At 47.4% G+C, this 25,889-nt stretch overlaps 1 protein-coding gene across 4 annotated transcripts in view; it reads right to left on the bottom strand.

Moving 5' to 3' along the window:
- LOC140197843 (rho guanine nucleotide exchange factor 15-like) overlaps positions 1-25,889 on the bottom strand; it is a 92,723-nt gene that overhangs the window by 14,940 nt on the left and 51,894 nt on the right. For all 4 annotated transcript variants that reach the window (XR_011886036.1, XM_072258341.1, XM_072258339.1 and 1 more), the window contains 10 exons: positions 23,884-24,391; positions 21,845-22,594; positions 19,089-19,149; positions 17,868-17,923; positions 14,649-14,872; positions 7,716-7,876; positions 6,430-6,582; positions 3,391-3,520; positions 2,633-2,707; positions 1,108-1,200 (listed from right to left, as the gene is read on the bottom strand). Coding sequence is in view for 3 of the 4 variants with exons in the window: in XM_072258341.1 (XP_072114442.1) it covers positions 1,108-1,200; positions 2,633-2,707; positions 3,391-3,520; positions 6,430-6,582; positions 7,716-7,876; positions 14,649-14,872; positions 17,868-17,923; positions 19,089-19,149; positions 21,845-22,594; positions 23,884-24,352 (2,172 nt within the window). In the remaining variant the exon portion in view is untranslated. The remainder of the gene's footprint in view (positions 1-1,107; positions 1,201-2,632; positions 2,708-3,390; positions 3,521-6,429; positions 6,583-7,715; positions 7,877-14,648; positions 14,873-17,867; positions 17,924-19,088; positions 19,150-21,844; positions 22,595-23,883; positions 24,392-25,889) is intronic.

The raw sequence follows: 25,889 nt of genomic DNA, 5'->3' as shown, positions 1-25,889 counted from the left end.
GGGTACATGTCCACAGATCCCTGAAAGTTGCCTCACAGGTAGATAGAGTAGTTAAGAAAGCTTATGGGGTGTTAGCTTTCATAAGTCGAGGGATAGAGTTTAAGAGTCGCGATGTAATGATGCAGCTCTATAAAACTCTGGTTAGGCCACACTTGGAGTATTGTGTCCAGTTCTGGTCGCCTCACTATAGGAAGGATGTGGAAGCATTGGAAAGGGTACAGAGGAGATTTACCAGGATGCTGCCTGGTTTAGAAAGTATGCATTATGATCAGAGATTAAGGGAGCTAGGGCTTCACTCTCTGGAGAGAAGGAGGATGAGAGAAGACATGATAGAGGTGTACAAGATAATAAGAGAAATAGATAGAGTGGATAGCCAGCGCCTCTTCCCCAGGGCACCACTGCTCGATACAAGAGGACATGGCTTTAAGGTAAGGGGTGGGAAGTTCAAGGGGGATATTAGAGGAAGGTTTTTTACTCACAGAGTGGTAGGTGCGTGGAATGCACTGCCTGAGTCGGTGGTGGAGGCAGATACACTAGTGAAGCTTAAGAGACAACTAGACAGGTATATGGAGGAATTTAAGGTGAGGGCTTATATGGGAGGCAGGGTTTGAGGGTCGGCACAACATTGTGGGCCGAAGGGCCTGTACTGTGCTGTACTATTCTATGTTCTATGTTCGAGAGACTTTGAGACTTTTTTTTACCGTGCCCATGGTCTGTTCTTTATCAAATTACGGTATTGCTTTGCACTGTTGTAACTATATGTTATAATTATGTGGTTTTTGTCAGTTTTTCAGTCTTGTTTTATCTTGTGTTTCTGTGATATCATTCTGGAGGAACATTGTATCATTTCTTAATGCATGCATTACTAAATGACAATAAAAGAGGACTGCATGTCCTCATAATCTAAAATCTCTAGAAAATTTTGTGTCAATGATACTTCACGGATTCCAAATCAGATGCAGTCTCTGGGGTTTTGCTCTACGTTATCGCAGGGAAAGGGAAGGAATCGCTGCTGACTAAATTCCTAAGAGCTTGCATGACAGTGGTGTCTGTAGCCAGGCTGGGATCCTGACGTTTCTCAGGAAGTTCTGGAGTTTGGTGTCGTACCTTTAACTTGTCGAACTCCAGCTTCTTTGCTATGTGAATCATCTCTTCCATTTGCTTCATTATCCCCACTTCCCTGTTGCAGTCTTCGATGATCTGGGAGGGGAGAAGCAAAGGCATTACCTCGCCCTGCTTGTTGAGAGCAGCTCAAGTTAAGGAAGGTTTGCAGTGACCAGGGAACAGACACGGCACACACCACATTAACTGAGTAACTCGTACAAATTGCTGGAGGAACTCAGCAAGCCAGGCAGCATCTATGGGGGGGTGGGGAATAAACATTCAACGTTTCAGGCCGAGACCCTTCACCAGATGCTAATGAAGGGTTTCAGCCTAAAACATCAGATGTTTTAAAGATTTGATTCATTAGAGAAATGCGTCATTTTCATGAATGACCAACACAGTCCAAAGATGTGCTGGGGGCAGCCCACGAATGCACCAACATACATTCCTACAACTCACTAACCTCTAGCTGTGCATCTTTGAAACAGTGGAGGAAGCAGAGCACCCAGAGAAAACCCTGCACAGTCATGGGGGAACATACAAACTCCTTACAGACAGCAGTGGTGGGGGGGGGGGGGAACGTCGACTCAGATCATGAGAGGCCTGTGTCAGGCATTTTCACACCTTACAAGGCGCAGATTGGAAGTCTATGTGGGGCGCCACTCCTCGCACAGACACTAGGTCAATGTGTGGTTAAGTGCCTTGCTCAAGGATACAAACACGCTGCCATAGCTGAGGCTCGAACTAGCAACCTTGAGATAACTAGATGAACGCCTTAACCACTTGGCCACGTGCCCAGCACAAGTGGTGGGACCTAAACCCCAGTTGCTGGTGCATTCCAATAACCACTACATTATCATGCCATCCTACTGAGAGATCTACCACCCCATTTGCCTCCACAGCCAACACTTCATCCTCTGCAACTTCTGCCATCTCCAAAGGGATCCTACCACCAGACATATCTTTACTTCCCCCACCCCCAACCTCCACTTTCCACAGGGATAGCTTTTTCTGTGATTCCCTTGTCCATTTGTCCCTCTCCACTAATCTCCCTCCTGGCACTTATCCCTGCCCAGTCACCATATCCCTCACCTCCATTCAGGACCCCAAACAGTCCTTCCAGTTGAAATAACACTTCACCTGTGAACCTGCTGGGGTTGTCTATTGTGTCTGGTGCCATAGTACCACACACACACCCATAGTAATGTAGTCTGACCAATGCCTTATAGAGCCTAAGAATTACATCCTGGCCTTTAGATTCTAGTCTTCTTGAAATAAATGCTAAAGTTGCATTTGTTTTCCTTGCCACTAACTCAACCTGCAAGTTAACCTTTAGGAAATCCTGCACAAGGACTTTCAAGTCGCTCTGCAACTCTTGATATTTGAATTCCCCCCCCATTTAGGAAATAGTCTACATCTTTATTCCTTCTACCAAAGTGCATGACCAGACACCTTAAATCTTTCTGGATCCAGCTAATAATGCTGGTTGGACCTTGGTAAACGATTCACTTGTGTCGTTAGATCTTACCTTCGAAACAACACTTAGCGCTTTGGAGGCCGTTTCTTCATTGGTCGAACCAACCTCGGATTTTTGGAGAATGTTCTACAGAAACAAAAATGTTAAGAGGTGTAAGAATCATTAAAAAAAGTCATGCATTTTTCTAGAGTTACAGACACAGAATACCAATTTTTATTTTATTTTATCATTTTTAAGATCTTATTTCACACATAGCATAAAAATTTGAAAAACAGAACTGCAAGATACTAGAGGAAATCAGAAGGTCAGGCAGCAGCTACAAAGGGGAATAAACAGTCGATGTTTCAGGCTGAGACCCTTCATCGGGACTTGTGCATCAGTGGAGAAAGAAAGCAGAACCAGCTTTTGGGCCGGCTGGTGGCGCAAAGGCATCGGCGCCAGACCCAGGAGCGGAGGTTCCTGGGTTCGAAACCAGTCAGGTCCGCCCCCAAGCACGCTTTCCATCCGTGCTGGGTTGTGTCGCAATCGCAACTCGACCTCGTAAAACAAAGGGAAAATGCTGCAGAAAGTCTGTGTGGGGGAGCGGCGTGCCACACGGTCTCTCTCTCTCTCGCTCCGCGCCTTGTAAAATCCATGAAAAATCCATCATCATGGACGCATGCACGCACACGCAGACACACACGCACAGACCCGCACACACACAGGCACGCGCCAAATAAAAAACAGAACCAGCAGATGAGGAAAGTCCCACCCCGCCCCACCCCACCTAACCTCACCCCGCCAGCCACCAGCATCCACGATGTGCCTACCTCGATCAGCATCTTGATCCGGGTTATCCTCTGGAAGGGGAGAAGCAGAAAGGACATGAAAGGGAGCCGCTGGCACTGGGGGAGCTCCTGCAGGCGGACGATGGCAGCCGCAAAATGTGGGTTCTCCTCCCTGCATGGGGAGAGTGAGTGATAAGTAGGCACAAATGGCTCAGTGTCCTTTCGTACGCTGGAAGTGGGTCAGAGAAGGCTTACTGGACTAACTCTCGGAACGAGTGGGCTGCGTGACGTGGGGAAATTGGATAGAGTCATCTTACTTTATAACTGCTGGAGTTCGACAGAGCAAGCAGGCACTGGGTTGAAACACAAGACCCTGATAAATCCGCAGGTTTCTGGTACGGTAATCCCATTGTGTAGGAATGAATGAAACAGCGGTGAGTAGTGGAAATAACCCAGTGTATCCCGGGTACATCCCTCCCCAACATCAGTAGTATCTTCAGGAGGCGCTGCTCAAAGTTCAAAGTAAATTTATTACCAAAGTACATGCACATCACCATATACAACCCTGAGACTCATTTTCCTGCGAGCTTACTCAATAGAGTAATAACCTTAACAATATCAATGAAAGACTGTCCAACTCAGGTGTTCAACCAGTGTGCAGAAGGCAATAAACTGTGCAACCACAAAGGAGAAATAATAATAACAAATTAATAATCAATACATATTGAAAACATGAGATGAACAGTCCTTGAAAGTGAGTCTATCGGTTGGGGGAACATTTCAGTGATGGGGCGAGTGAAGTTATTCGCTTTGGTTCACGGGCCTGATGGTTGAGGGTAGTAGCTGCTCCTGATCCTGGTGCTGTGGGTGCTGGGGCTCCTGGTGGCAGTAGTGAGAAGAGGGCGTGCCTTGGGTCTCTGATGATGGACACTGCTTTTCTGTAACAGTGCTTCAAACAGACATGCTCAATGGTTGGGAGGACTTTGCCCATAATGAACTGAGCTGTATCCACGACCTTTCGTAGGATTTTCTGTTCAATAACCCATTACAGGCACATCCCTCTCCACCATCGGTAGTACCTACAGAGATGCTGCAACACCCATCAATGGTCATGCCATCTTCTTGCAGTTACCTTTGGCAGGAGGTACAAAAGCCTAAAGTCCTACATTACCAGGTTCAAGAGCATTCAATTTCCCTTCAACCATTCAGTTCTTGAACCAACCAGCACAACCTAATCACTACGGTATAGGAACACTATACCTCCTAGAGGACCACAGCCTTGTCGTGCGTTTTGGAGGTGCGTGCCTCGGTGACTGGGAGAGCGATGTTGGCTGGAGTCAGGGCGTTATGCTTTGTCTCTCAGTAGGGTCACCCATGCCAAACAGGTCAAAGGGCAGAGGTCAGACTAAGAGTGGTCCACTGCTCCTCCAGGCTCGGAGTTCAGATCAGGGCCAACAACCCTGACTGGTCAAACAAGAAGTTGACAGAAGCAGCAATGAAGAATCCTCCTACGTCTGATGGCCAAGGGCAGACAGAGGTGGAGGACGACCTTCATTGCTGCCTAAACACCAGCAGTGTAATGGGCCATAAGTGAATTGGTACATGGAGGGGCGGGGTTTAGAAGGATAAGGGCTGTACACGGGGAATTGGAAGTTGAACACTGTAAGTATAACTGCGGACATACCTTCTCACAGTCACGGAGGAGGCACACCAACAGCTATATCTCACCAGGAGACTGAGGACATTTAGTATGTCACCAAAGATTCCAGCAAATTCTACAAATGTACGGTGGACAGCACTTTGACTGGTTGCATCACTGCCTGATACGGTGGCTCAAATGCACAGGACTGCAAAGGGTTGTGGATTCAGCCAGCTCCAGCGTGGGCACAACCCTCCCTAGTCAAGGACATCCTCAAGAAGGCGGCATCCATTATTAATAACCCTCACCACCCAGGACATGTCCTCTTCATCTTACTAATAACAGAGAAGGCGGCACAGGAGCCTGAAGACACACAGTCAACAATTTCTTCTTCCTCCTGCAATCAGATTTCTGTACGGTCCCTGGACACAACCTCACTATCTTCTTCCGCAATATTTATTTTCTGTAACTTATAGTAATTTTTGTGTCTTGCTCTGTTGCTCCTGTTGCCACAAAATAACTAATTTCATGATTTCATAATTTCAGGCCGGGTCTTTATGTGCTGCGGTATTTCATGGAGTACTTCAGTGATAGTAAGCCTGATTCTGGAATTGTGGCTAGCTGGGTGGACACAACCTTACAGACTCACTTTCAAGGTCTCTTCGTCTCATGTTTTCGATATATATTGCATATTTATTTATTATTTTTTTTTGTCTTTGCACAGTTTGCTGTCTTCTGTGCATTGGCTGCTTGCCTGCCTTGTTGGGAGCAGTCTTTCCTTGATTCTGTTGTGTTTCTTGTGGTTACTGTGAATGCCTGCAAGAAAATGAATCTCAGGGTTGTATACGGTGACAGAATCAGGTTTAATATCACCGGCATCTGTTGTGAAATTTGTCATCTTTGTGGCAGCAGCACAACCCATAGATAATAATAGTAAAAAACATGAATTACAGTATGTATATTAAATAGTTCAATTAAATAAGTAGTGCAAAAACAGAAATAAAAAGTAGTGAGGTGGTGTTCAGGGGTTCAATGTCCATTCAGAAATAGGACAGCAGAGGGAAGAAGCTGTTCCTGAATCGTTGACCGTGTCCCTTCAGGCTCCTGTACCTCCTCCCTGATGGTGGCAATGAGAAGAGGGCATGTCCTGGGTGATGATGGATGCCGCCTTTTTCAGGCTCTGCTCCTTGGGTACTTTGATAATAAATTCACTTTGAACTGCTGTCAGCACGGACTGGCTGGGCTGCAGGGCCTGTGTGTGTACTGGGCTGCTGGGACTCCACAGGACAGGAATGCCCCCCTTCGTCCCACAGTGTCTGCCGTGTTAAAGTAATCCCTTCTGCCCCGCACACGATCCACTTCTGCATCGGTCCCATCGAAATGTACCATTTCACAAACAACACCCACCTCCCTCCCAAGCGAGGGTGGGAACTGTTGCTTACATCAGCTGGCTGTATTTCTGTTCCTGGTAGAACTGGTTTCGTACATAATCGATGTAGACTTGAAAATTGTGCTGGGCGTGGGAATAAATGATGTCGCAGACGTCACTGATCATTATACTCTCATCCACGCGCTCTTCTAAGTCCTTCAGGAAGCTGTTTTTAAATCAAAGGAGAAACTTCTACATTGGTATTTTCTCACCGACAACGTAACCCTGAAACGTACCAACAGGACGGGTCCCTCAGGCAGATTGGAATTCGTTTATTATTGTTACGTTTACTGAGCTGCAGTGAAAAGCTTGTCTTGCAAACTGTTCATACAGATCAGATCATTGGTAAAACAATCACAGTATGTAGACTAAAGTGTAACACCCACAATTGCGACAGAAGAATAAATCTGGTGCACATATGTTGGCCAGACACACACACACAGAACATCACACACAGTCACACACACACTGGAGACTGTGGTAGGGCAAAGGACCCTATGGAAAATCCTGGCAATTTTGGACAATGTTTCTCTCTCTGCATGCCACCTTGGCTGATCAGAGGAGCACTACTAGTAATAGACTAAGACAACTGTGCTGCTCCAAGGAGCACGATAGGAAGTCATTCTTACCCTCGACCATTAGACTCTATAATGAGTCAACCTATACTGGGGAAGTGATGACCCCCTCCTGACACTGTTTGAGATAACTTTTTTTTAATCTTTCTACTTCTCTTCTAATATCAGTGCAATTGTAATGCTACTGTGACACTGTAATTTCCTTTTGGATCAATAAAGTATCTATCTATCGATCTATCTCTCAAACAAACAAACATACACACACACACACACACACACACACAGTGTAGTGGTTAGTGTAACGCTAATACAGCGCTAGCAACCTCGTTCAATATTCATTTTCTTATTTTCTTGTGTGCGCTCTCTCTTTCTCTTCTCCCTTTCTCTGTCACTGTCCTGTTCTCTCTTTCTCTCTCCCCTCCATCTCTTTCTGCCACTGTATTTTCTCTCTCATTCTCTCTCCGTCTCTAACTCATTCTCTCTCCCTGTCTAACTCACTCTCTCTCTCCCTGTCTTTAACTCTTTCTCTTTCCTTCTCTCTCTCACTCTCTGTCTCTCTTCCCTTTCTGCCACTGTCTTGTGCTCTCTCGCTCTCTCCCCCCCCAGCCTTCCTCTCTGACAGCGTCTCGTTGTCTCCCTCTTCTCTCACAGTTGCGCAAATGGGGTGGGAATCAAATGGGCTTTGAGAAGGGCTGGAATTGCCTCCTCCTGTCCCGCACAGTACCTCTCACTGACTTCCTTCACTCGGACGATGCAGGAGAACAGGGTTTTCTTGTCCCGCAGTATGATGTTATCGTTGAGGTCCCTGGCCTTCATGAAATGCTCAATGAGAATGTTCAGGCTGCGGAGATAAGAAGCCTCGGACGTGAGAACCTCGAACATACTCTGCAATGAAGGGAATCAAAAAAAGATCATCAGTATCAGTCACGACAACAGTAAAGCTGCCTTTAGTGTGTGCCGTCCAGAAAGATCATTCAACACAGAAGTACACCGAGCTAACAAAAAGAACGGATAACACAGAGTACTGGCCAATAGACCATAAGTTATAGGAGCAGAATTAGGCCATATGGCCCATCGAGTCTGCTCCGCCATTTCATCATGGCTGATCCATTTCCCTCTCAGATCCAATCTCCCTGTAACCCTTCATGCCCTGAATAATCAAGAATCTATCAACCTCTACCTTAAGTGCACTTGATGACTTGGCCTCTGCAGCTTGGCAATGAATTCCACAGATTCTGGCTAAAGAAATTCCTCTTCGTCTCCATTCTAAAAGAACACCCCTCTAATCTAAGGATTGTGTCCTCTGGTCTTACGACTGCCCCAACATAGGAAACATCCTCTCCATATCCCCTCTATTGAGGCCTTTCAACACTCGGTAGATTTTGATGAGAACCTAGTGTTACAGTTACAGGGAAAGTGCAGGCAACAAGGTGCAGGGGCCACAGTAAGGGAGCTTGAGGGATCAAGAGTACATCTTTATTGTACAAGGGGTTCATTCAATAGTCTGATAACGGCAGGAGAGAAATTGTCCTTGAGTCACAGAACATAGAACAGTACAGCACAGGAACAGGCCATTTGGCCCATAATGTTGTGCTGAACCAGCTAAAAGCAAATCAAAAACACCCAAACCTTAATCCCTCCTACCTACACCATGTCCATATCCCTCCATCTTCCTCACATCCATGTGCCTATCCAAACTTCTCTAAAAAGCCTCTAATGTAGCCTCTACCACCATAACAGGCAGCACATTCCAGGCATCCATCCCTCTCTGAGCAAAAAACATCCCCCTTGAAACTACCCCCTCTCACCTTCAATGCGTGTCCTCTGGTATTAGACATTCCTACCCTGGGAAACAGTCACTCCCTGTCCACTCCATCTATGCTCCTCATAATCTTGCAAACCTCTATCAGGTCTTCCCTCTGCCGCTCCAGAGAAAACAAGTTTGTCCAGCCTCGCATGATAGCACACACCCTCTAAACCGGGCGGCATCCTAATAAAACTCTTCTGCACCCTCTCCAAAGCTTCAACATCTTTCCTACAGTGGGGTGACCAGAACTGTATGTCATACTCCATGTGGCCTAACCAGAGTTCTATAAAGTTGCAACATAACTTCCTGGCTTTTGAACTCAATGCCTCGACTAATAAAAGCAAGCATTCTATAAGCCTTCTTAATCACCTTATCGATCCGTGTAGCCCCTTTGAAGGAGCTATGAAGTTGGCTCCCAAGGTCTCTCTGCTCAGAAACACTGTTAAGGATCTTGCCCTAAACAGTGTACTGTCTCCTTACATTTACCCTACCAAGGTGCAACACCTCACACTTGGCCGGCTTAAACTGCAACTGCCCCTTCTCTGCCCATACCCATAACTGATCTATACCGTGGTGTATTCTTTGCCAGTCTTCTACACTATTTACAATCCACAAATCTTGGTATCATCCTCAAACTTACTAACCCACCGATCTATATTTTCATCTAGGTCATTTACATATATTAAACAGCAGAGGTCACAGTACAGACCTCTGTGGAACTCACACCTCCAGACTGAATACTGTCTGTCCCTTCAACCATTACCCTCTATTTTCTATGTGCAACTCAGTTCTGAATCCAAACAGCCAATCTGCCATGGGCCCCATGCATCTCAATCTTGTGGAGCAGCCTCCTATGAAGGACTTTGTCAAATGCCTCACTAAAATATATATATGTAGACAACATCTACCGGCCCACCTTACATTTGACCCACAAGTTGCCACTTTGGAGGGGAGACAGAATGACCTGGGTGGAAACGAGAGGAGATGTCCAGGATGGGAGGTGGGAGAGAAAAGAACAAGGGTAGGGGGTGGTGGGAATGACCAGGGTGGGAAGGGAGGGGAGACCAGGACTTGTGATATGCACCCAGCTGCTCATACGACCATCCACCGCCTGCCCCCATGGCTTCATGTAACACCAATCTGGGTCTAAGCAGGTGCCCAAGGGTGACCTGCAGGCTAGCAGCTGGCAGGAGCGCCTTACACCTCCTTTGGTAGAGATGATTTACACCCAATGCGCAGAGAGAGAGAAAAAAATTGTGCCAACAACAAAAGCAAGCAAGAAGCTCCAGAAAGGACATTTTTATGAAAGACACGAAGCCAGACATCACCGCAGCTGGTATAGGCACCATCCACAGTCCATTCTGAAGTTAAGTAAACATTGCAAGACATGGACACGAAGCCAGGCATCACTGCAGTTGGGTGTAGAGCTGAGCAAACGTCACGGGGTAGCGAGAACTGGCCCGTCCCTCACCTTCCGTCCCAACAACCTGACCTTTTCAATTTAAATCGACTCTCAGACTGCTCTGTGCCCCATTGCTACCTTCCTCACTCTCGGGGACGCCATGACTTTGCCTTGTCTCTGCTTCGATCCCGATTCCGTTTTCCACGTCCGTGTCTCGTCAGCACCTCCGCCACTGCTTGCCACGGCCACCCTTTGCTCGCCTCTCCATTGTTAGCGTTAATTGTTATTAATAAAGTGTCACTGCTAAGGTATACAGTAATTTCCTTTGTCTTTTTTGCCGCTTGTAAGTAGTCGCTGGGTATCACCAGCACCATCTCCTGTGGGGGGAGGGGAGGTGAATGGATTGCCGATCAAAAGCCTCTTCTGTTGTGCCAGTCGGTGATTGGTTGGTCTAACGTCTGTGATGCCCTTTTCCCATTGGTTGGCTTACGTGCCAAGGCACCCATTTCCGGTACCAGGCACTCTTGGGGATATAGAAAGCAGCACGTGCGGAGGTTTCACTCTTTCTTTCCAGCCATCCATGGGGGGCACTTCAGTCTGAAGTCGTGACCAGCAACGAAAGAACACCAGGAAAGAGTGCTGCAGACGTAGATGGGCTCCCCCCACATTTGTTTAGTTAAGTGTTCGACTGTAGCATGCTTAGTTCTTTGGCTTTATAAATCAAGCAGGCTTGGCAGAGTATCATTCATTTAAAGGGTAACTGAATGTACAGTGGAGTGGTTTTGGGTAGCTTGTTTAGCTAGACGCCCGGTGTAATGTTTCACCATTCATTTTTAAATAGATAGTTAACGTACTCATTTTTAAATCTCTGTCTTCTGTTTCACTCATGCAATCCTTGAACCTGCTCTCCTATATTACCCAGGCCCAGAGCCGTCAAGGGTTAACACTAACCCTTTCAGTACCTGAACCCTTTCCAATGCCAGCACATCCTTCCTTAGATAAGGGCCCTAAAACAGCTCACAAGACTCTAAGTGAGGTCTGACCGGTGCCTTATAAACCCTCAGCATTGCATCCTTGCTTTTATATTCTAGTCCTCTTGAAATTCAATTCAAGTTTAATTGTCATTCAACCATACATCAATACCCATGAATACAGCCAAACGAGACAGCGTTACTGCGGCCAAGATGCAGAACACAGTACCAGCAGTCATACACAGCACACATAGCACATATCAGATAGCAAGCATATAAAGATATCAGTGAGGTACAGAAACACAAAAACAAATGGTCCAGACCCGAGCCCTGAATGCCGCAGAAACCTGCAGTCGACCACAATATAGCTTGTCTTCTGCTGACTGAACACCGGGGGGAGCACTGACTTCAGCCTGGACATTGCGCCACACCACCTCCGACGCCTCTCTCCTGGCAGCTGTAAACAGGTGACACCGCGGCTTGAGGCCTAGTGCTTGCTACCACCAAGACAACACAGCTCCCCTGCCATCTGCCCTTGCTCTCTGCCAATAAATCAGAACTTGCAGCATTTCACATTAACAACATCCAAAAGGGTCTTGTGATCACAAGAAAAGTGTCCAAGATGGCCACTCGCTATTAGGCTGTAAGCATCCTTCAACTTAGACAGCAGCACAATGCCCAGCTCCTTTATTTTCTCTGCCAACGAGCAACTTGCAGATGGGGTAAACCTGCAGTACTTTAAATTCTTAATGTGCAGCAGGGTTTTGTGATCATAAACAAATACATTTAAAAAGGACAATAACACCTTTTGTTGACCCTGTAGAAGCCACTGCAATTGAAGAAGAACCTGATGCACTATGAATGCTAACATCGTCTGTCTTACCATCGACTCAACCTGCAATAAGCTAACAAGCTCTATCCCTTTCTCCTTCTTCCTTTCCTTCACATTTTCAAAGCAAATTACTTTTGCCTTCACTATGAATATAAACCTTCCACAGCACAATTCCACGGCCAGGCTACAGTGCTCGCACGAGACTGTCAATTTATTCACATTTCTGAGGAGAATGACCAAGTTTCCTCTGTCTTCAGCTCACTGGTGTTACAGGATCCAGAGGAGAGGTTCACAGAATGATCCCAGGAATGAAAGGGTTAACATATGAAGCGCATTTGATGGCTCTGGGCCTGAACTCGCTGGAGTTTAGAAGAATGAGACCTATCTCATCGAACCCTATCCAATATTTAAAAGGCAGAGACAGAGCGGACTTGGAAAAGATGTTTCCAATAGGTGGGGGTGTCTAGGACCAGAGGGCTCAGCCTTAGAGGATCCTCCCCATGGGTTGTCACCTTGCTGTGACGGAGAGGCTTAGGAGGTCCTGAGATCCCGAGAAGAATGCCGTCTGGAGCTTAGCTCCTGGTGGGGTCAGCCATGGCAGTAAGGTCAAGAGGGAGGTTCCAGACAAACAGCAATTCAGGCAAGACCTCAGCAGTGGAGCTGGCGGAAGATGATGACACACCACAACAGTAGTGAAGGCTGAGGAAGGCTACAGCAGTGATGGGTCCCCAGATGTCTTGCATTCCATGTCACTGAACCCTGACCCTAATCTGTCAAGGACCATGTGGCAGCTGCTCATGCATCAACCTCCCCATGTAAAACAAAGTCACACACAGGCATTCTTCATTAAGGGAACAACTCCTTAGGAGAACATCATACTCGTATCGAGAGATCAAATTACTATAGCCTCAAGGACATCCCTTTAGAACAGAGATGAGGAGGGATTTCTTTAACCAGAGGGTGCTGAATCTGTTGGCGCTGTGGAGGCCAAGTGATTGTGTGTATTTAAAGTAGCGGTTGATAGGTTGTTGATCAGTCAGGGTGTCAAAGGTTACGGGGAGAAGGCAAGAGGATGAGGTTGAGAGGGAAAGTAAATCAGCCACGATTGAATGGCAGAGCAGACTCGATGGGTTGAGTGGGCTAATTCTGCCCCTATTTCTCATGGAGAGAGTTTGCCTTTACATAATAGTAAGTTTACACGTAAATTATAATTTGCAAAGTTTACATGCACACGATGTAATTATGCAAATTATTTCAATACAAACCTCTTACACAGAGGGAAAAGACTAAGAACAACTTCTTCAGTATATTTAGTGTAACAGGTTGCTTATAAACAGGTAAGTGATTTGTTTTTTTGAGAGAGTCTTTTCGGTTCTGGGATTTGGGCCAAGACATTTATTTTAAATTAAACTGAGATCCTAATCTTTAGCATCAAAGCAGCTGTTCAACGTCCTGTTGTAGGCAATAAACCACGTTTTCATCTCTTCACAGAGCTACCCTTCAACAGCCTAAACTTCAGAGCCTGGCTTGCTGCCAAGGCTCCTTCAATTAAATCCAGACTGTGTCGTCCAAACTTGCAGCGACTGGAATGTACTAACAGCTGAGTCTCGCAAAGTCGGGATTATCCCTGGGCAGTGAGAGTCCATTTTACCACTTCCAGAAGAAGCCCAAAAACACATTTCAGGCGTCAGATGACTACCCTGAAGTGCGGTCACAGTCGTAATGTCGGAGAGAGCAGTGAGGAGAGGAAGGGACACAGTCTGTGCATGGCAGCACGACATTACTGGTACACGAGCCCGAAGACCCACATGCAACGTTATAGGAAAAGTGTCTTCCCCTCTGGCATCAGGTTTCTGAACAGCCTGTGAGCTTAACCTCACTTATACTGTTTACTTTTATAACTTAGGGTAACTTTCATGTCTTGCACTGTCCTGCTGCCATAAAACAACAAATTTCACAACATACGTCAGTGATAATAAGCCTAATTCTGAAACTCAACTTATTAGAGAAGTGTGTAAAGATAATGAATTAGAACCATTCAGGCACAGAAACAGGGGCTCCTCTGCCAAATATAACCATCACCGAGCCAGTTACACCAAACACATTCCCATCAACCTCACCCCACCACTCACACACGATGTACAGCACTCAGTGAACCCAACCCTGCACGACGTGAGAGAGAAAAACAGAGAGGGAAAGAGAAAGAGCAATAGAGGAAAAAGAGAAAGAGATAGAGGAGGGAGGGAGGGAGAGAGAGAGAGGAGAGGGAGAGAGGAGAGAGAGAGAAGAGAAAGAGAAATAGAGGAGAGAAAGAGAGGAGACAGAGAGAAAGAGAGAGGGTGAGAGAAAGGAAAGATAGAGACAGAGAGAGAGAGAGAAAGGAGATAGAGAGACAGAAAGGCAGAAAAAGAGAGCAAGAGAGAGAGAAATAGAGAAAGAGGCAGAAAGAGAGAAAGAGAGAGAGAGAGGTAAAGAGAGAGAAAGAGAGACAGCCGAAGGTCAGGATCGAATCTGGATCCCTGGCGCTGTGTGGAAGCGGCTCTACCCGCCGGGCCACTGCCTGGGTACTATGGATATTGTACAGAGACAGGTGTGAGAAGCGGTGACCTCACGGCCCAGCCTGATTGAGAAGAGGTGGCTCTCACCTCCTGCCGTCTACGCTCTTCCTTGCTCAGGGTATTGAGGATTCCACTCTGCTGGACCACGCTCAGGTCCTGCCACAGGGAGCTGCTGACCTTCTTGGTGGTGGTGACGAAGGGGATGCTCTCATACATGTAATCCTCGCTGGTCTTGCTCGAGTCCCTCACCAGCGTCTGCCGCCTGATCTCCTTGTGGATCACCGTGTCTTGGTAGGTCTGATACAAAGGCTCTAGGATCAAGCAAGGAGATGTGAGACCACTCAGCACATCCCCGGGAACTCTACCCCCACCCAGCCACTGAATCTCTTTCCCCTCCACATTTATCTGACACTATCCATTCACATCACCCTCATCTTGAATCAGAATCAGATTTATTGTCACTGATATACACTCAGTGGCTTCTTTATTAGGTACATCTGCTCATTAATGCAAATATCGAATCAGCCAATCATGTGGCAGCAACTCAATGCATAAAAGCATGCAGGCATGGTCAAGAGGTTCAGTTGCTGTTCAGACCAAACATCAGAATGGGGAAAATTGTGAAATAAGTGACTTTGACTCTGGAATGACTGTTGGTGTCAGATAGGGTGGTTTGAGTATCTCAGACACTGCTGATCTCCTGGGATTTTCACACACAACAGTGTCTAGAGTTTACAGAAACTGGTGTGAAAAACAAAGAAAAACATCCAGTGACAGGAAGCTCTGTGGGTGAAAATGCCTTGCTAATGAGAGGGGGTGACACTGTAGCATAGTGGTCAGCACAAAGCCTTACAGTACCAGCGACCCGGGTTCAAGTCCCACCGCTGCCTGTAAGGAGTTTGTACATTCTCCCCGTGACTGCGTGGGTTTCCTCCGGGTGCTCCAGTTTCCTCCCACAGTCCAAAGACCTACCAGTTGGTAGGTTCATTGGTCATTGTAAATTGTCCCGTGATTAGGCTAGGGTTAAATCGGGCGGTTGCTAGGCACTGCAGTTGAAGGACTGTCAGAGCCCATTCCATGATGTATCTCAAAAAATAAATAAAACAGAAAAGTCAGAAGTGAATGGCCAGACTGGTTCAAGCTGACAGTGGTGTGCAGAAGAGCATCTCTAACACACATGTCAAACCTTGAACAGACGTTCAGCAGCCACTTTATTAGATACAGAAGGCACTAGACGTATATGACACGAAATTTACTGTTTCGCAAAATATATTTATTTACAGATACAGCATGGTGAAAGGCCCTTCTAGCCCATAAGCTCAAACCATTCAATTACTGCCACAAGACCAACTAACCTAGTAACCCTAACCTTACGTCTTTGGCTTGTGGGGACAAACTGGAATACCCTGGGGGAAGTTCTCCCAGTGATTGTGTGGGTTTCCTTGTAGCATACTGCAAAGTTTTTAAATTACTGTAAATTACAAAAATAAATGAATACTACAAAAAAAAGGAATAATGAGTTAGTGTACATAGTGAGTTACTAACCGCCATCTTGTTTCTTCATGGACAATCTGCCCCCTTCAGGATTCAGCCACAGACCTACCAATACCCAGCCTGGATTCTGCTCTCTTTCATCAAAGCTTCTTCAAGAGAGGCTAACCCTGGTTACCCTAGTTACAGGGTGAGCCCTACAAACACCAAACAGTGCGGTCAATGTCGTGATGTCACCATAGAGCGATCCCATCATCTCTTCTTTGTCAGACCGTCCCCTCCACCTCCCACAACTGGTCTGTTTCACAGCTGCATCCGTCCACACAGCCCCCTCGGCCTACTGCACTGCTCAGTAAGATCACGTCTGCTCTGATCTCAGCCTCAGCTCTACCTTCTTGTTTGGTTCCCAGAACATTTTAATTCAGATTCCCATTCCTGTCCCGACATGTCGATCCGTGGCCAAGATGAGGCTACCCTCAGGGAGGAGGAGCTACACGTTATATTCCGTTTGGGTAGCCTCTGACCTGATGGCACGAACATCAATTTCTTCCTCCAGCAAAAAAAAATTCCCTCCCCCACCCCTCTTCCTCTATTCCCCACTCTAGCCTCTTACCTCTTCTCACCTGCCTATCACCTCCTACTGGATCCCCTCCTCCTTCCCTTTCTCCTCTGGTCCACTCTCCTCTCCTATCAGATTCCTTCCTCTCCAGCCCTTTATCTTTCCTACCCACCTGGCTTCACCGATTAACGTCTAGCTATCCTCCTTCCCCTCCCTCCACCTTTTCACTCTGGTTTCCCCCTTCTTTTCTAGTCCTGATGAAGGGTCCCGGCCTGAAATGCCGACTGTTTATTCATTTTCACAGATGCCGAGTTCCTCCAGCATTTTACGTGTGTTGTCCGAGAACTCTTGATCCCATTAAAGGCCCCATCTCACTCATGAGCATCCTCAAAGACACATTCTCCAAAACTCCTCCTCACACTTAACATCAGCAAGACCGAGGAAATTATTCTGGGCTTCAGGAGAACACACACTCGCCCTTGTCGAGGAGGTCAGCAGTGGAAAGAGTGAGCAGCTTCAAGTTCCTGTGCGATAGTACCTCAGAGGATCTATCCTGGGCCCAGCACATTGATGCTACCATGAAGAAAGCATGGCAATGGCTATACTTCATTGGGATTTGAGGAGGTATGACATGTCACCAAAGACTCTAACAAAGTTCTATAGATGTACAGTGGAGAGCATTCTAACTGGCTGCTTCACTGCCTGATATGGAGGGTTCAAAGCACAGGATTGCAAGAAGCTGCAGAAGGTTGTAAACTCAACCAACTCTATTATCGGCACAACCCTACCCACCATCAAGGACATCAGCAAGACACTTTGCCTCAAGAAGGTGGCATCGGTCATTAAGCACTCTTGCCCATTGGGACATGCCTTCTTCTCATTACTACCATCAGGGAGGAGGTACAGAAACCTCAAGACCCACAATCAATGTTTTAGCAACAGCTTCTTCCCATCCACCATCAGATTTCTGAATGGTCCTTGAACCAATGAACACTACTACTAATTATTTTTTAATTTATAGTAATTTATGCCTTTGCCGTGTACTGCTGCCACAAAATAACAAATATCACCCCTTACGTCAGTGATAATTCTGATTCTGATTCAGGACACTTGCAGAACTGAACTCCCTCCTCGAACCTTCTGGGAGGGAGCTTATCTCAAGGGGTCTTCATTTGTCATCCCAGAGAGACGACTGCACTCACTATCCAGCCAAACTCACAAAACCACCACACCGCAACGATTGACAAATGCTTTACCGCTTTCAAATCGAGATTCCCAATCTTTCACATCCCCTTTCTCGGGCTTTGAAGATCTACAAAGAAAAGGATAACAATGGTTGTTTATACCTTACAACAACAAGCCGAGAGGATTCGCCCGGATAGGGACTGGGTTGGAACGTTCCTGTTATAAGGAGTGATTGGAATGGCTGGCTTCTTTTCCCTGAGGCTCTGGGTACGGGGGTGGGAGAGGGGCACAAAATTATGAGGGGGATAGAAAAGGAAAAAAGATTAAGAATCTTTTTCTCTTAGTGGGTTTGTCAAAGAGGGCATAGGTTTAAGGTGAGAGGCAAGAAGTTAAGGGGGGATATGGGGAGGGCGAGTTTCCCCTCATTCTCTTTAATCTAACCCCTCTTATCTTAATCCTTGGCCTCTAGTTTTAGACAAACGTACCCTAAGAAAAGTACTGTGGCAATCCACTCTTTCAAACTCCTTCTTAGGTTTTGGGATTGATACTTTTACAACAGCTGATTTTTGGCCTAATTTTTCCCTCATTAAGCATCAAGTTCATTCCACACCTCTGCCCTTTAGGAAAGTTGCTGTGTAAATGCCATTCTTCCATTTCTTCCCTCCTTGAATGTCTTCAGTTCACATCCTTCTCAATTCCCAAAGGTTTGGGGACTCCAGTCCCGTCTAGCTAACGCCATGGTTGGGGCTCAGGCCCCTGGCTAAGTCGAGAGTGCCCGCATCTCACAGTGCAGGTTGCCGAGGTGACTGGCCCACATGATAGGCCAAATGAGGTCAGAAGCTTACAAGGTGATGAAGGTGCCCTTCTCTCTATATCATTCAACCTTTTAACTTTACTTGTCACATGTACATTGCAACATCGGGTGAAATATATCGTTTGCATCAACCACCAACACAGTCCGAGCAGCGGGTGCCTATCACTACTGATGCCAGGCAGACAATCTCTGAAGATTGGGGTCTCTTATCTTGTAAAGACAATGCCTGGAAGAAGACAATGGTGAACGACTTCTGTAGAAAAAACTCCCAAGAACAATCCTGGTCATGGATAGACTATGATCACCCAGTCATACGACACGCCACATAGTGAATGAATGAATGAATGAGTGACTTCAATATGTGGACCCAAAACGCACTCAGGAGGTCTACAGCAAGCTCAGAACATCCCTGCAGCCTAGACCACCAACTCCAGAGTCCCACTCCCTCTCCTGGTAATGCCCACATTGTGGATCTTACCTTCTCTCGAGGATGTCCAGGTGAAGCTCGTACACATTACTCGTCAAGTTCTTGTCCTCACCTGTCAAACACATGCACCAAGTAAGAAGTTCGGCACACGACAGCTTCCCAACCAGCGAGGCGCATCAACATAGACAGGAATGGTGAAGACAGATGCCACAGCCAGGTAACCCAACCGCGGTTCTTGCCCTCGACCTCCATTCATGTGACACATCTCAAATAGAATACACTCAAGGAGAGGAGGCATTTCGCTCCCTGTTTCAATCCCGATGGGAACAGATATGTGAATTGGCAACACAGCACCAGACCACATAAGCTAAATGTGGCATTCTTCAAAGGATAAGGATGTATGGAGTTGGGGGGTAATGTTCTAACATGGATAGAGGTTTGGTTTTCCAATAGAAGGCAGAGAGTCGGGATAAATGCCCGTTTTTCTGGTTGGCAGTCAGCAGACAGCAGATTGCCGCAGAGGTCGGTGCTGGGCCCACAACTGTTCAAGATGTACATTGAGCACTAGTCTGAATTGGATTGGTTTGGTACAGGCCAAATCAAGGCAAAGGGGTCCAGGCCGCAGAGTGTATCTAAGCGACTGAACCCAATGCTTGATTGACGATTTAAGTGCAGGGCCAGTTTGAGATGGTCAGGGTATCTGGGGCCTGAGGCAAGAGTTGGGCTGGGTCAGCTCACTGCTCTGCTCTGTGCTGAACTAACAATCTGTGGTGTTACAGGGAAAAGGCAGGTAGGAAGAGCTGAGTCCCTGGCCAGGTCACATATGACTTTATTCAAATGGCGGAGCAGGGACAATGGCCGACTTCTGTTCCTAGTTCTTATGGTCACGATGACGTTACCGAGACCGGAGGACTTCAGTGGTAAGGGGCTGTGCTCTGACTCAGTCCAGCATGGGGCTTCAGAGTGGACACTTTGCACACATCAGGCCTGAGATGATGAATTTTAGAAAGTCAAACCACAATTGGACTTGTAAGGCAGGGCAACTGGAAGTGAAATGGAACAGAGGGACCTAGAAATACAGCTGCATAGCTCACTGAAATCAGTCTCACAGGCAGACGGGTAATGAAAAAGGGTGTTTAGCACGCTGGCTTCCAGTACCGGAGCCGAGACATAATGCTGCAGTTGTACAAGTCGCTCATGGGCACTGTGGGTCATTCTGTTCACCCCGTTTCAGGAAAGAAGTGGTTAAACTGGAAAGTGTGCAGAGAAGGTTCACAGGGATGCTGCCAGGACTAAAGACCTGAGTTACAGGGAGAGGTTGGCCAGGATGGAACTTAGGAAAATGAGGGGTAAACTTGGAGAAATGTTGAAAATTGAGCTGAGGTGATCTGCAGGGTAGGGGAGTTGAAAACGAGCATAGGTTTAGGCTGGGAGGGGAAAGATTTAAGAATAATCTGGGGGGCAACTTTTTCCACACAAAAGGTGCTGAGTATATGCCAGCTGAGGTAGGTACAGAAATATCATTTAAGAAACGATTGAACATGTATATTAGAGGGAGATGGTTCAACATAGGAAATTGGGGGTCACTGGATGTGCACCAAGCTCAACATGGATCAGTTGGGCCGAAGGGCCTGTATGTGTGCTGTATTTTCCAATGATCCTACACAAAGCCCCGGGATCCTGATGGCTATTGTCTGCCAACAAGGAATGCAGGCAGTGCTGCCCCCTGCTGCACTGGAGGTGGCGAGTACAGGCACAAGAGGGAACTCCAGCTGGAAGGGACCGTGCAGCATATATTCAAGGCTGCAGCACCTACTCGCATATCTGAGGGGGGCTGCCCCTCGGCTTCTGTCTGCTCTTTAGCTCAACCCTCTTCGTATTTGGTCATCCGGTAAGGAGGAAGGGCAGGGAGGGAGGAGGATGTCCAAGTTAACCTGCTCCTGAGGGTGGTAAAGGTAGCTATCTGTGGGTCCTAGGGGAAGGCTGTGGAGGCTTCTACCCAGGTTGACTTCTTGGCAATTTTCCAGGGACATGTATGCGCACAAGTAATTGTTGAGAGGAAATGTGGTTTCCACTGCTATCACAGAGGAGTTCACTGGGCACCACAAGGGATAAATGTTATCCTAGACAGGGATGGGGATGCTTTAATGTAGGTTGCAATTCTCTGATTTCTTATTTATTGGAAGGCAAGTCTTTTTAAAAATACTTTTTATAAGTTATTAGATTAATGTAAGACTAAGGTTGTAGTTCAATCATTTATACCTTTACTAAAGTTATATTTTAATCATTTGTACTTTTTAACAAATTCATGTATTTTTCACAGTATGTGGTGGCTCATCCTCACTCAGAGGCAGAAAACAGTATAGCAGCTAAACTAACGGTTTATCACCTTTTTTCATTTTTCATTGGCTAAGTATTAGCACATTACCCACGTGATGGAATTGTTTTAATTATGCAGCCTATTAACTAACAAACCAGTGATTGGCTTATTTTATCTAAGAAATTTCTCTCAACTTGATTATAAAGGTGATGGATTTTTCAGAGACTCCATCATTTTATCTTCACCTCCTTCGCTGTTCCTTCATCTCCGCTTTTTTTCCTCAGCTCTTTACTTAGTTTGCTAAGTATATGTGTTTGTTTAAGCTTTAAAATAAATGATCGTGAAAAATTAAGACCACTCGCCATTCTTGACCCCCGGAGGAACCCTAAGGATCAGAAGATAACAAGATCCAACAGTAATTTATCTTTGTATTAACAACAAAGGGGGAGGGTACTGCAGCGACAGGATGTGTGAAAGGCACACTTACCCCCGTCTACCTGGTTGAAGGTCAACTGCTTGTGCTTCTCGCTGGGGCTGGGTGGGGCTGACCTCGTCACAGTGGGGCTGGGCAGATTCAGGGCCGTCCCGGGCAGTGGGGGCAGAGAAAGGGGGGAGAAGTTTGCCTTCGGGACGTGGAGGTCAAGCCGATCCACGCAGTCAGAGAGTTGGTCCGGGTGGCAGGTTGAATGGCGCCCTTGGGTGGGCAGGAGGGCTCTGGACCTCCGCACCTGTGCCAGCCTCCTGCTGGGGAGGTGTGGGGCATCAGCCAGCGCGGGCTTGTTATGGCGCGGTGGCTTGGGCAGTGGGTTGAACCGCCCAAGCGATGGAGTCTCACGGCCAGCGTCAGTTACATTCCTGGGCAGGTCAGAAGGGTTGTGACTCCCATCCGGCCAAGCAGAGCTGCCATTCCCTACCCCCGGTACCACGGCACCCGCCGGGCCTTCCATCTTGACCATCTCCAGGGTGATTCTGGGGAGGTGCGTGTCCTGGCGGCAGTTGGCTGCCTCGCTGATGGGAAGGACGTAGTGGAATGACTCGCCATCGCTCTCTGAAGAACCCGGTGGGGATGCTTCAGCGGCCTGCACGGCTCCCTCAGGAGCAGAGGCAGGTCTCCAGACCAGCACCATCCCGGGATGTTTCCTGTGACACAGGCACCGGCAGTTGGGAGGGCAGCACCATTCGTCCACCGTCTCATCCGGCTCTTTGGCACTCTCCAGCACTGTCTCCTCCTGAGTGTCTGCAGAGGGTAGAAACAATGATCAGGTCACCCAATCAGTAAGGGTAGGCAGCAGACTATGTCCTTAACCCCTTAGTCTCCACCCTGTATACCCCTAGCCTGATGTTTGGAACAGCGACTGCTCTGCCTGGGACAGCACGAAGCTACAGGGGGATGTGGACACAGCTCAGCACATCATGGAAACCAGGCTCCCCTCCGTGGACTCCGCCTACACCTCTCAAGAGTTAAAATTGTTTATTGTCATTCTTCAGTACACAAGAACGAAATGATTGTTGCTCCGGATCCGAGGCAGCATAAAAAAAAATGGGAGGCATAGCGGTTAGCACGACGCTTTACCGTACCAGCAGCCCGGGTTCAAGCCCCACCGCTGCCCGTAAGGAGTTTGTACGCCTTCTCCGTGACTGCACGGGTTTCCTCCGGGTGATCTGGTTTCCTCCCACAGTCCAAAGACGTACCAGTTGGTAGGTTAATTGGTCATGGTAAATTGTCCGGTGATTAGGCTAGGGTTAAATCAGGGGTTGCAGGCAGCACGTCTTGAAGGGCTGGAAGGACCTGTTCCACCCTGTATCTCAATATACACAATGAGCATTTAAAAACACAATAAATATATAAGTATATAGCTTATATAGATAGACTGACTGTATGCTCATAAAGTGATAGTAGGTACACGAGTGTCTGCTCAGAAGGTGGTTCTGATGTGAAATGATAAAGTAGTGCATTTGGGGTGGGGTAGGTGGGTGGTAAATACCCCACTCTTCCGAGACATTCTCCTCCCCCCACCCCCCCACCAGGCTCTGCTCCAATTCCATCTACAAATCAGCAGATGGCACCACCATCATGGGCCCCTATCTCCGATAACAATGAGTCGGAGTACAGGAAGAAGTTTGAGAGCCTAGTGTCGTGTTGTCACGGCAATGACCTTTCCCCTCAGCGTCAGCAAAAACAAAGGACTTCAGGAATGGGGAGGGTGGTGCACGTGCTGCTCTCTGTATCAGTGACGGTTGAGAAGGGCTGAGTGTTTCAAGTTTCAAGGCAGCATCCATCATTAATGACCCTCACCATCCAGGACCTGCCCTCTTCTCATTACTACCATCAGGTGGGCTTACAGGAGCTTGAATATGCACACTCAACATTTTAGAAACAGTTTCTACCATCAGATTTCTGGTCAGTCCATGAACTGTTCCTCACTGTTCCTCTCTTGCAGTATTTATTCCTTTAGGTAACTTATTTTTAAGAACTGCACTGCTGCCACGAAACGATGAAATTCACAACACGTTTCAGAAACCTACCTTCTGGGACGTCCCAGCTCAGGGGGAGAGCGACGGGCACCCCCGTGGCTGCCGATGGCACCCGATTCTCACCGTGGTTCGCCAGCTCCTCCCGCGCGACCACGTGCTTCCGCTGAACCCTCGGCACTGGGACGGGGGCCACAGTAGCCTCCCACGCCGACTCCAACCGCCTGTTGCCCAGGGGCTGCTTCTCCAGCCTCCCGGGATTCGGAGGGCCTGTGGACTTGTTGAACAATTCCCGGATCTTCTGGACGTTTCCCGAGCTGTGCAAAGGGTCGTCGGCCTCCGAGGTCTCCAGAGACTGTTTCCTGGCAGGAACCGGAGGATGAGCAGGCTGCTGCTTGTCGGCTCCCTGCGAACCATCGTCCTGGATTCTAGCGACACGGACAAGCATCGGAGGTTTTGGTTTCAGTGGAGGCTTCAGTAGCCGTTTCTCCTCGTTCAGAGGTGCCCTCCCTGGCTGCTCCATGCTGATTACAAATGTCTTGGGTCAACAGCTGGCACTAACCTGAAAGTCAAACCAGGGTGGGGACAGAGGGAAATATTTAGTGAGGGGGGCAAATTACCAGCAGCTATTGGCAACAGTATAGGTTGACTATTGTCACATGACCAAATGACAGGGTTGAATGGCCAAATTCTGCTCTTTTGTCTTATCGTGTTCTGTCCAACGTACTGAGACACAGTGAAAAGTATGTCTTGCATACTGTTGATACAGATCAGATCAAGAGGTTGCAACTTTATAAAACTCTGGTTAGGTCACATCTGGAGTACTGCATACAGTTCTGGTCACCTCACTACAGGAAGGATGTTGAGGCTTCGGAGAGGATGCAGAGGAGGTTTACCAGGATGCTGCCTGGTTTAGAGGGCATGTGCTATCACGAGAAGCTGGATAAACTTGGGTTGTCTTCTCTAGAGAGGCGGAGGCTGAGTGGAGATCTGGTGGAGGTTTATAAGATTATGAGTAGACAGTGAGGATCTGTTTTCCGGGGTAGAAATGTCTAATACCAGAGGTGAGAGGGGGTAGGTTCAGGATGCGAGGGGTAAGTTTTTTACTCAGAGAGTGGTGGATGCCTGGAATGCACTGCCTGGTACGGTGGGAGAGGCAAATACATTACAGGCTTTTAAAGAGATATTTGGATAGGCACATGGATGTGAGGAAGATGGAGAGATATGGACATTGTGCAGGTAGGAGGGATTAGTGTTTGGGTGTTTTTGATTTACTTTTTAGCTGGTTCAGTACAACATTGTGGGCTGAATGGCTTGTTCCTGTGCTGTACTGTTCTACGTTCTGCACAGTGCATTGAGGTAGAACAAGGTAGAACAGTTACAATGCAGAGTAAAGTGTAACAGCTACAGAGAAAGTGCAGTACAGGCAGACAATGAGGTGCAAGATTATTAGGAGGTAGATTGTGAGGTCAAGAGCCCCTCTTATTGTACTAGGAAGCCATTAAACAGTCTTCTAACAGCAGGACAGTAGCTGTCCCTGGGCCTGGTGATACGAGCTTTCAGGGTTTTAGATCTTCTGCACGATGGGAGAGGGGAGAAGAGAAAACATTCAGGGAGATGGCTCTTGATTATGCTGGCTGTTTTACCGAGGCAGCAAAAAATATAGAAGCCTTCAAGTGGCAGCATGCATCACTAAAGACCCTCACCCCCGGGACATGCCGTCTTCTTCCTATGGAGTCCATGGAGGGGAGGCTGGTCTCTGGGATCTGCTGAGCTGTGTCCGTAACTCTCGGGAACTGGATCCAATGAGCTGCACATGCCCACTTTAGACACTCCACCCATGGGGCAAATAATGGGAGCAAGTCTCAAATGTTGTGGATTGTGGGAGGCTCCTAGGGAGATACAGCACTGAAACAGGCCCTTTGGCCCATCGAGTCCATGCTGACCATCAATCACCCATCACACTCATTCCATTTCACTGTCCCCACACTCCCCTCAACACTTCGCAGATTGTACCCTTCATCCGCACAATAGGGTGTGGCAATTTACATCAGCCAATT

The sequence above is a fragment of the Mobula birostris genome, chromosome 5 (genome assembly GCF_030028105.1).
Source record: "Mobula birostris isolate sMobBir1 chromosome 5, sMobBir1.hap1, whole genome shotgun sequence".
Lineage (NCBI taxonomy): Eukaryota > Metazoa > Chordata > Chondrichthyes > Myliobatiformes > Myliobatidae > Mobula > Mobula birostris.
Note: the sequence above shows the minus strand (reverse complement) of the source record. Positions and strands in the feature narration are given on the sequence as shown.